A 12059-nucleotide genomic window follows, 5' to 3' on the forward strand; every position below is an offset into this window, starting at 1 on the left:
GAAGTGAAATTTACTTTAGAAAAATTTCATTTGTTTTCAACTTAAAAAAAAAAAACCAAAAAACCCCAACATTTCAGGATATGACCAGCCTCTCTAAAAGTAACATGGAAAACAGCAGCATAAATACCTCCCAATGTACCAGTACCTGCCAAACCTTTTTCAGTTAAACTTGAATTTCTGGTGCACATGCAACACAACAATGAACACGCTAGCATTTAATTTAAAGAAAAAGGTGCAAAATGAAAGTGCCTTATCAATTCAACAAGAAAAGCTATACCAGTAACTACATTTTATATTAATTAAAACAATATATAAACAATATCTCTTTTGCTATATATAGTCTTCATGCCCATTTACCCTGTAATATATTATAATGCTATTGTTGCTATTGCTATGGACCCTTTTCATGCCATTCTGTCTACTGGCAAACAGTGGTAGGTGAAAAAAATTGTCCTTCATGAAACAATGAGCAAGTTGTGCAAACTGATGCTGAACTCTCTGCAATGCACACCAATCACTGACTACGAGCAGGACTCTCTGTTCTGATCAACAAATTGATTGTTCTGTCAAAAGTCTGGGCAGTGAACTACGAGAGAAAACAACCTTCTGACATTAGTACCCTCAGTCTGTGTAAACAGAGGTGAAGGATTGAGAAGCTGAGACAGAAAAAGGGTCCATATTTGTAGGCATAATGGAAATCATATGCATGAGAAAAACAAGTTCAACTTTGTTTCATTGTTTCCCATCCTTCGCCTGACCCCGACCGCCAAGAGATGTGCAGTGTGTTGGCTCCCTAGGTCTGTGCAGGGCCATATAAAGTGTCTTGGTTTTCTTTCTTTTTTTTTTTTTTTTTTTTTTTTCCTTTTCCTTTCTTTAGTTTTAATGTTTGTACTTCAGACATTCTAGAAGTGCTTAAGATGATACGTTTACCCATCAATTTGCATCGCTGGCTCAAATTCTGAAGTGAACAACTCCTTGTAAAGTGGAGGAAAATGAAGTCGTACAATGTCTGGGTATATTGCTTTAAATGCCATAAGCTTTTCTGTATGTCGTCCACACAGTGCTCTTAAAGTAGACACTTTGCATATTAACTGCAAAAAAACGAACACAAGTCATACGGTCATATATGAAACCAGGCCTCCCAATCCTGCTTCTAGGATTAAAGACCTCTCTAAAACTTTTAGTTAACTTCAGGTGCTTACCTCACAGTGGTACTGCAGATGCTTAATAATTACTATATGAGATTTAAAAAAAAACCAAAACTTATAAGATATTACATAGTGTATTATCGCTATTTGTGAAAGAGTTTAAGATCCTAGAAATATGAATCCTTAGGATATCTTAATTAGCCTATCAAGTAAGCAATACCACAAGCACTAAACTGATACCCTATTTCACGACTGCATCCTCTTGCAAACCATTTAGCAATTTTCGTGAAGAGAGCCTTCCTGAGAGCGCATTCCTGACTATTTTAAAATCCAATGTGGATATTATGGAGGGAAGTGGAAATGCAATAGATCATGCTATTTTCATTTATGATAAATAAAGAAGAATAGTGATTTTTTTTCTAAAGGAACACGCCTGAAAAATGCATACGTCTAAAACTACTACTACTAAGATACTCACTGAAATTTCTGACTACGTATTTGTATGTAGTACATATCAGGAAACCTCCTCTTCCAAAAAAGGTATTCAAACTAGGTGCTTGGAAAAGAATATGAGCTAAGATTTGAAATGAGAATAATTTGAAAAGCCTTTTACATTAGGCTGTACCATTCTGCTTCTGCTGTGATTAACTTCTGTGGTGTGAAACTAAGCATTAACTTTCCAGCTGTGGAGATGTATAAAATAAACTACATCTGTAAGGAAGTACCTCTCCTCTCCCAGTCCTTCACTGCAGATTTTCTTTAACCATCACACTGCCTTTGCATATCTGATTAGCATAATAGTATGCAGTAGCTCCTTTTTCTTCCCTGGCCACCAATATTTGGAAGAACTGCTGAGAAAAAAGCTGTGGGGAAAACTTCTCACAGAATACTTAAAACCGTGGTTAGCTAAGATATTGCAYGTTATCTCAATTTAACTGTCAGGCAGGGAGATATTTCATGAGGATTAAGGCATGCATGTTGTAGAACTGAAATAGTATTCTCTGTGGTAGAAACAGTGCACAGCAAGAAAAAAATGGACAAAAGCTTTGATGGCTCATGAAATTCAATATTAAAATTCTTCTTTTCAAACCACTGTCACTCATGTCTTTTTATCATCTTTTCACTCCTCATTTTTAGCAACTGATTTAATCTAGGCAGCTAGATTTTGAAGAATTCTGAGATTATATAGCATAAATTAGCAACATTAGGATACTGCTTATCTGTAGGAGTGTGCATTAGCACCCTGTGCCGTGGCCCGCCGGGCTTCTCACCTTTGTTAGAATTCCGTCTTCTCGGTGGTTCTTCTGCAGGACATGCTGAAGTGCTAGCTTGATCTTCTGCTGGAGTTTCTCAATTTTTACCTTCTCCTGAAGCCATGAACGGTCTAAATACAAACAGAGTGACCACCACTAGTACTGCATACGTCCACCACAGAGCACCAGGAAATACATCCCCTGTGCTCCAACGTGAGGCCAGGGTTCACTCCCCTGAGCGGCATGCCACGGGCACACTGGCTTTCTGCACTCGTGCCTTGCTGTCCCGTTCTGGGGATGTTCTGCTACAGTTGCACGGCCCACACAGCTGAAGCTGGCTATAAATGCAGTGGTTGCCTTCTGTCTGCCTGTCTTAAATATCCTATCTCATTCACACGCACTGCAACTTTTATAAAGAAGCAGTGTCCTCAGCAAGGAGAAAAACACAGAAAACAGAGGCTGAGATTCAGATTTACATTTTCAGCAGATTTATCTCCAAATTCACAGTTGTAATAGATGCATTAAAATAAAATTAAAATATTGCTTAGAAAGGGGGCACTCAACATTTCACATTGATAGTATTGTCACTGAAAAGGCTTCAAAATAAAAATAAACTCTATCAAATAAACTTAGAGCAATACTTAATCTCTTACCTGCAGACATTAAAACAAATGCAGAAAACAAAGCTATCTCATCTTCTGTCAGGTGCATAGAACATAAACTTTTTCCAAATTCAAACACAAAACTGATGAAGTCTTCACAACCTGCAGAGAGGAGGTACATGCCAAATGATTTAAAATTGCTTCTGCTTCAAGCTACTGAATAATTTATTTATTCTCAAGGAGGTGAAAGAAGGCTGTGGGTGAATACTCTTCTCCTTAAAAGAGCATGCAGTAATGGCAGAGACCTCACACATAGCAGAGGCTATTACCCCACTCCCACAAGTCCCCAGTTTCCACACCCTGACAGACTTTTTTTTTTTTTATTTTGTGGGCGCTATTTTTCCCAGATTTTATTCATTTGAGATAACTGTGAATAAGAAGGCATTTTCAAATTCTGAACTCCTCTACAGAAATACAATTTGGTTATTTTTTTCCCCAAAATTTCTGAACACTTTATGCAGATTTGATCTTTATGTGACTTGGCTAGGATACTCAGCCTCAGTTTAGCTTTGTGGTTTTTCTAAATGAAACTTTCTCTTGCCACTGCAGACAGGCTGTTTGAAATGTGTGCTGGCAAAATGCTGGTTTTTAAGAGTGCTGCGCACACAGAAGAGCGAGGAGAGAGGCAGGCACACAAGGTCCATGCAGGAGCAAGCTCTGAAAACTTTTTTGTGTGCATAAAGAGCTCTGTGTCTCCTTTCATATTCTCGTCCAGGCTCTGGGTCACCCACGTGTAATTGAGGCTGCTGCTGCTGCTTCACCTGCTCCTCCTAGTTTGTAAAAGCAAAGCCCTGCTTTGGAGGGAACCACAATGTGTGATGGAACAGGGCTCTGCTCCACAGCTCTCAGCCCCAAACACAACTTCAATCTCTGTGTCTGGTTGGAAAAAGATGAGACTATGTTTCATTAGAAGCTGGGTAGAAGCCCGCAGCTGATATTGCACTCCAGCTTTATACTTTACAGTGTTTTAAAAAGGCAGGGAATGCTTCAGTCGTTGTACAGAGTTCTTCACTGCCATATTCTCAGTGCCATTTTTCAATGCCCTCCAAAATGGGTTACCAAATATCAAATCCTAAACACAACTAAATGCATCCTTTTCAAATAAGCAAAAATATGCAAATATCTCTAGATAATGAAGTGTAGTTTAATAAAAAATGATTTTTTTGTAGTAATTTCGTAGACATTTTTAAAGCAGCTGGCCTCTAGCTTTTACATATTATTATTTTTGTTCTTTTGTTTTAAATGCAACACTTGAAATTTCTTACCTAGAGACTTGAAAACCTCTGGGCTAGCATACTTGCCATCAAAGTAGACTGTGTTGTTCTGGGAGTCAAAGGCACGGCACATTCGGATGAACACAACCTCTAAAGACCCTAAACCAGAAATAATATAAGTTTGATTGTTTAAGTGGAGATTTCAATTGCAAAATTGAGTATTTATAAATGTCCTATGCTCTCAATTCAGTACAGATCAAGTAAGTAGTAGGATTTGTGTGTTTGATTTGCAAGTAGAATTAATATAATTCCCAAAGACCCCTTTTTAGGGTGATTTGCAAAAGTAACTGTTAATGCTAATACATAAAAATTACCTGTTAGTCTGTTCTCTGAAGTCAAACAATTAATCAGAAAGAAATTCATAAGCCTATGCCCAGTAAACTGCATTAATGCTACAACATGTTGCAGAGATCCATCTAGATTTTTATCTTAAAATGTTATTTGCTATTACAAATCCAAAATTTTGAGTCTCTTTACGCAGTCATTGCTACCATTGTTCAAAATGAAAATGTAATTCAGATTCAAACTCTTCTACCCAGAATCCCTAAAAAACGCATATTACCTCACACAAAGCGGCACAGTTTTTCCTCTCATAATATTTTAAAAGATCATTGTCCAACATATATAGGTACATATATATCACTGTACATATCACTGTATGCACTTTCTTTAGTCAAAAGTAACAGAAACAAAGCTTAAAATACACCAACATACCTGCTTTTAAAAGCACAATTTGATCGTTTTGACACAGTTCCATAAAGCCATCAATGCGTTTGGCAAATTCCACTACATACTGTATAGCTTCTGTTATTTTGACTGCACATAACTGCCACATTACCTCCCTTTGCTGTTTGAGAGAAAAGAAAAGTTACTAATCAAGGTTAGAAAGCTCTTTCTGTTAAAGTAAAACTTAGCTGGAAAACAAAACCGAGCAAATTTTCTCCTACACACTTGCCTGCAAATGAGACTGGGGGAACTAACCTCAAAAACAAAATCTCATGTGGATGACTGAAAACACAAACCTTCAAGATTTCTTTGGCGGCATCAGGGAGATCAGGGTTGGGATATTTTGTATTATGAACCAAAAAATGTCCAAGCTTAATGATTCTGACGAATTCAGTGGGACTTTTACTTTTTCCTCAAAAGAAAATACATGGGCAGACCTAACTTCTCAAAGCATMATCACATGTTTCCTGTCAACTTCTGCATTTCCTGCTGAACGTAAACTATGTAGCAAGCAGGTCTTTATAAGGATACATATAAAGATATACGGATACAATGATTAGCTTGTAAATACCATAAGTAAGGAATATATAATTAGTATTTCTTTTTATATGTTTATTAATAATTCAGAGTGAAACTACCTAAAGACTAAAAAAATACATTCTTCTTGGCCAAGTATTTTTAGCATTATTTTAAGTATTATTAGAAGTAGCAACAGACTTCAACTGCAAATATACTTGCAAGGAGTCTTTGATGTCAGTAAACTATACATTTCTCAGTGTAATAAAGAGCAATGCCACATTTCCCAGTTTGATTAAAAAAAAAAAAAGATTAAATGCCTATCATACACTTCCAGATTTCACTAGCTGACTAATTAGATGAGTTTCCTATACAGAGAGAATTATTCAACCCTRCAGACTACAGATACAAAAATAAAACAGTAAGAAAAACTTTTTTTATTTAAAATTTTACAGGTTTATTTAAATCAAGATTTGGGGAATCTTCTTCATGTCAGAAACAGTTGGATTAGAAATACAGTGCTATACTAGACTATTTTATACCAGGCCATCAGATATCAAGCAAGAGAGGACAGAACAGGTCACATGTGCTCACACTGAAGTTTCACGGGTCAACCATGTTTTTTTTTTTTTTTCTTTTTTTAAGAAAGGCTGCTGTACTTTGACATGCTTTTATACCTTGTTCTGGTAGTTCTCAATTTCTTCCTGCAGAAAAGTCTGCCATGTTATCTGCTGTAACTCCTCTCTCAAGTATTGGCAAGTTTCCATGTGTGACTTGGAAATATTCTGTGCAAGATGTTCTAAGAGAAAGACCAAAAAGTGGATATTTTTACATACACATAAATACATATATATATATATATTATACACACACATATATACTAAGCAAAGCTATACCTGTAGACATGATCGAACTAACACATTGCAGTTGTAATTTTTGTATGTGTGTCGGGGGGGTGGGTTGGCTGCCAGAAAGACGCTCTAATTCCCGCTCCCCCTGGATTCTGCCTCCACACAGGGAAGGGAGGCGATGGTGCAGGGCAGCGAGGGGAGGCCGGACGGGCGCCACTGCCTGCGGGGCCGCCCCGTTAGAGGGCAGCCTGCACCCACACACGGCCTCCCCGCTCRCGCTGCCTCCGCAGCAGCCTCCCTCCCTGGACTCTCACGCGGGCCCGCAAAGCAGGGCCAAGCATTTCACTTGCTTGGGTGCTCATTGGGTGAAATTCTTTTATTTTTTTTTTTCTCAGAACAAATAAACTTAAATTTGGGACAAGCTTCTTTCTCACATCAAAGGAGTACCAAAGAAAGCAGCTGAGATGGGAAGGCTTGCAAAACAAAGGGAAACCAAGGGGAGGTGCCACCTCCTGCAAACTCAGCAATTTCAGTTTTCAGTCAGCTGAAGTCAGCTTTCAAACCTGGGCAGAGAATTAAGCTGCTAATGGGAGCCATAGGAAAATGACTAGTGCGTGAGGCGACGAGCCTGCAAGGCAGGGTGCAGGAAGGGCAGAGGGGCCCGGTCGAACGCACGCAATGCATCTCGTGGGCAGCCAACACTGCGCTCAGCGCTTCCAGCAGCTCCAAGAGATTCATTCACATTTGCTACAACAGAAGCTTCCTCCTAAAGAGCTGCAGACAGCGAGAACCTAGACACCGTTCTACCGAGCCTGATGCTATCACACATACACTCCCTTGGGGGAAGAAAAAAAACTCACTGGTTTCTTTTTTTTTTTTCCCCCACTGTCATATGATTTTAAAAGTATTAGGAAAATATACTCAGTAGCGAATCCAGGTATTTATGACTATCACCTGAAGACAGGGATGCTAGGCCTGGTGGGAGCATTCCTGCTCACCACTAATACCACAGGGCATCCTGCAGGAGCCCACGGTCGGGTCCCCTGGGAAGTCTCCCAGCTCAAACACAACCAAAAGCAGCTCTTGACAATGTGACCTGCTGGACCCATCCAGCTGCTGCCTATCGCAGCCACTGCATTCAGCGTTTGATTTGTGATTATACCCAGAACATATTTAAGATACAGGATACTCCAGCAAGATCAGATGATAGGAGCCAGCGAACAACCAGCAATGTTGGACACAAAGTAGTTTGCATTTTTGTTGTCACTGCAGCTTTCACGTATTCCCGAGCAGCTTGTTTACAAGCAGGTATTTCAAAGCAACCTCTGCTCTCCCCAGCAGCACCTGACAGCCTCAGGCCTGTGCCCTTGGAGGCTGCAGAAGGTGAAGTATGAGCAAGGCATTCGCCAAGCCAGGCCTCAGCGCTGGCCCCTACTTAAGCACACACCTAAATACTTTCATTGAGCAACCACACCTCCTAAATTGGAACCTCCGTCTGGAAGACAAACATTCTTCAAACATTGTTTGGCAATGGCACTGCTGGGCACCCAGCACAYGTTCCAGAGGGTTTTAAGGCAAGAACTATGTAAATAAAGGTAAGTAATATGACAAACTTACTTTATGCCAGGGTTCCAAACTCAACACCTGGCATAGAAAGTAAAAAGACTCTTCTTTTTTTCTGAGAGTTTAATCTATTAATAGCTCCCGTGGCAACATTAACCACCATGTGATYGAGACAAAGTTTCTAGCAGAGCCTTTATCCTCAATTTTTCTTCTAATTTCTACTCATCTGTAACTGAAGTTACTTGAATTCAAGCCAGAGTTCAACCATATTTTGGTTGTCACAACAAATTCAATTGCAGAGAACTGCTTTTTGCAACACCAAGACATTAAAAAAGGAAGCCTTCTTTTCCCTCTGCAAAATTTCTTGAAAGAGCATAAACTAAAACAAAACCAGCAAAAATTCATATCACATACTAGCCTCTAATTWAAAAAAAAATAACTTTGAACATCTGATTTTTCATACTATTTTTAGGTTGTTTTCATAATGGAATATTTAGCAAAAATCCATCTAAGCAAGCAAAACTCATGTTTTAAAACCCCGATCCCTTAATAAGTAGCAGAATCTAAAAATCACTTTTTTAGTGTCCTGTTCCATGTTGCTCACACGCGGTTCACACAGCATGCTGTAACTCAAGCCATGGATGTTGGCAAGGTCTTTCTTGTGGACATCAGCCCACGCGTGATCATTCAGGAAACGGTGCAAACTCAGGCGTGCTGCCTACTGGCACTATCACCGTCTCAGGGAATTTATAAGACCTTGCTACATTCAAAGCATCTGGGGTAAGATTCTCCTTCTCGAGGAGTGCAGAGGAGACCCACCCCCAAATTAGACTGGCGTTTTGCTTTCCATTTTCCCAGGTACAGGTAAAGCGCAGAAGAAAACTGATTTCATCATTTTGTGCTATAAAACAGAATATAGCTAAAGAAAAAAAAATACAACATTCAAAAATAATCTGCAAGTGAAGAAGTACTCTGCATGCTTGCTCAGTGCTTAAAATTAGCTCGCTAATGAGTATTCAGAGGGTTCTAGTAGGAAGATTTCACACAAGGGCARTTCTATTAGATCTGATTAACCGCAAACTCCTGGGACATTTTGCTCAGTTCCGTAAGGTGTTCCCCACGTGCCACCATTAGGGGACCATGCACTTTGCATGCCTGGACATGCTCACAGCTCAACTGACACAGTGTTCTTGCTAACRTCTCCCTACATGTGTCAATTTAATCCAAAGGGTACTATTAAGACAGTTAGAATGGAAGCTTTTCTCTCTCATTACCTAATTCTGCCATGGACACAGTTGGAGAGGTCTCCCCATTTGTAAAAGAACAATAAGGGAAGAAGCCCGATGCTGTTGTGTAGTCACATATTGGTTCTGGTTTGATTCCATTAATATCAAGACCCGACTGATCTGGAGAAGGCTGTATGTCTAAGTAGAAGCTGCTAACTGCAGAGTCTGCTTTGCTACCTTCAGGGGTATGCCCATCAATGTAATTACTGAGGTCGTCGTGGAGCTCTGTTAACCCATTGGTGGTGATATTGTATGTCGGTGTGAGCGGTTCTGCCTCTCCTGGCTGCTGCTGGTGGTCACGCTGCTGCTGCTGCATTCGATGCTTCTGCACCTCCGCATACAAGCTGTCCCTCTGCTTTTTTGACATTCGGCCAAACTTTACAGCTGAAATACAGACACACAGTACATTTCATTTCTATAGACTGTTTCTRCGTTGTAATTGTCTTGGGTCTTTAAATATTACAGTGAAGGACATGACATAAAAGCTAAAGAAGGCAAGATGAGCAGATCTAAAAATCACATCTGACATTTACACTGGAGTAACTCAACTCCAGCATCTGCTCTTTGAAAGGCAGTTTTACCATCCTATCTAGGCTAGATTTTAGAGTTATTGTTTTAGCTTAATTCCTTAGCTCTTCATTTTTGTACCTAGAGGACTTTCTCTTACATACCCACTGATGCTGGCAGACAGATCTCTCAGGCATTGAAATCATACATATGAATGTATTAGTTGATGGCAATTAAAAAATAATACGCTGGTCTTAGATGAACTGCCCAATTCCTACTAGTTGTATATCCAAGTGACAAAGTGAACACAGAAGTTAAGTATAAGTATATAGGGAATATCTTGAACAGGATCAAAAGCTAGTTTTATTAATACTAGGACCAAAGCACATGGGGAAAGCCACAGGAACAGCTTTCAGTGAAGCTTACAGTGACTAGTGAACATTTTTCTTGGCTAAAATGCTTACCAAGTTACTGAAAAAAAAAWATATATATATATACACATGCACACACACACACATACATACATACTCCCCAAATTAGTAATACTTAAAAAAAAATGTAAGTTGGAAACTTGTATGTTAAGTATAAGCCAGAAGCAACTGGCTTGGCATATCCAGTGAATTCCTGAGAATGTGGTATGTGACTTCTGGGACTTCTGTCAGCTACAACAGCTTCACAGTTCAGGAAGATGACTACCAACCTGTACTTTTCTACAGGAAAGCAAACAAACTGGTCATTACATGATCAACTCTTTCAGGATTTTAGTTTCACACCCAATTAAAAAAAAAAAAGACAAGAATGTAATTTAAGGAGTAAATATAATCTGAAAACRGTCTCCTTCTTAAGCAGGCTTCATGTGCATGGAGCAATGAGCATGTATTGCAGAACCGTGTAATGCTGCTGTCACCACTGAAGGGGAAAAGACTGAGTCAGACCTTGGGTAAGTGATGGCAGCTTCATTAAATCTATGGAGGTGTGCAAATATCAGCTGCAAATCCAGTTCTAATTGTGTTATATAAGCTTCCATTTTATAGCAAGCTAGATTTTCATCATTATATTAGGTGTAATTTTGAGCTTAATATTAACTGCAATGAAACATATTTTCTTCAGGATTTGATCTTAAAAAAAAAAAAAGACAGGGTTTGAGAAACACTGCATCCTTTTCTCTTTGTAGTTTTTCTCATTATTCATTATATACAATTTGACTTCTATATATATCGTAAAGCAATTCTTATCTGTACCAATATGGTAATCAAACTGTTACCTGCAACTATACTATGTCATTTAAGTAGGAACAAACACATAAAGAAAGTACTAATATTATACTGGAAACTGCATCTCTAAGAAGTGACTAGAAGTAAAGATCTTCACAGAGAACTTTAGTAGATGAGTGGAAAAATATCAAGAACTTTATACGTGTCCTGAATTCTATATGATTATGTAAACGTGTAACAACACACAAAAGCTATTTGTTTAGTGTCAGCTTGATGCACAAAAACTTTAATGCTATGTTGTTTCAGCTGAATACACAGTGTAAGAAATACTATTGTTTTTGCAATTAGAGGACGGGTAACAGCTCACCATCTCGAGACATCCCCACAGCAAGGCATTTCTGTAATCGACAGTGTTGGCAGCGGTTTCGACTAGTTCGGTCAATCAAGCAGTTCTTCTGACGAGGACAGGAGTAGGTAGCATTGCTTTGCTGACTCCTTCTGAAAAAGCCCTGTGGTAGAATTGCAAAATGTAAGTCAAGAAGCTGGTAATGGATGGAATGAAGAAACACTCTGGAAGGCAGAATGTCAAACAGAAAATGATCTTCCAAGTACAGTTTAAGCAACTACAGGAAGTTACATTTTTCTCTCTCTCTCTCTTTTTTTTTTTTTCCCTCTTGGAAACAAATAAAGAGCAGTAACCTGTAGAGAACAATTCATAAAAAAAGTGTTACAGTTCACAATGGAATTACACATTGTTTCTATGATTTTACAAATCCTGTATTAGACATGGTAACACTGTACACTGATTCTTTCCAGAAGAGATAGAAGTCATCAGAAAGAAACCTAGATTTCCGTGATTCCCTCGTGTTTGCTGGGTCGACACAGCGAGGTGGSCACTGGTGCAGAGTTGTGCCCCACTCCAGGCTGGCAGCCCCTCTGTAAAGGACATTTGTTATGGGAGGGCAGCAAAAGGCTTGATGGAGACAGCTGAGCTCCGGTTCTACTTGGGTTGTAATTATTAGGGAGGGGAAACATTTCATTCATGTATTTATTTTCTCT

General features: G+C 39.1%; 1 protein-coding gene across 1 annotated transcript in view; it reads right to left on the bottom strand.

Annotated features, from left to right (window-relative positions):
• Window positions 1-54: 54 nt before the first annotated feature.
• RORA (RAR related orphan receptor A) overlaps window positions 55-12059 on the bottom strand; it is a gene marked incomplete at its 5' end in the record, with an annotated part of 250994 nt that continues 238989 nt past the window's right edge. Inside the window, 8 exons of the mRNA XM_026052806.1 lie at window positions 55-1091; window positions 2420-2532; window positions 3055-3165; window positions 4329-4436; window positions 5052-5184; window positions 6257-6378; window positions 9268-9663; window positions 11368-11509. Of these exons, the coding sequence (XP_025908591.1) occupies window positions 927-1091; window positions 2420-2532; window positions 3055-3165; window positions 4329-4436; window positions 5052-5184; window positions 6257-6378; window positions 9268-9663; window positions 11368-11509 (1290 nt within the window). The remainder of the gene's footprint in view (window positions 1092-2419; window positions 2533-3054; window positions 3166-4328; window positions 4437-5051; window positions 5185-6256; window positions 6379-9267; window positions 9664-11367; window positions 11510-12059) is intronic.

This window comes from Nothoprocta perdicaria, unplaced genomic scaffold, assembly GCF_003342845.1.
Source record: "Nothoprocta perdicaria isolate Ctin4 unplaced genomic scaffold, notPer1 scaffold_113, whole genome shotgun sequence".
Lineage (NCBI taxonomy): Eukaryota > Metazoa > Chordata > Aves > Tinamiformes > Tinamidae > Nothoprocta > Nothoprocta perdicaria.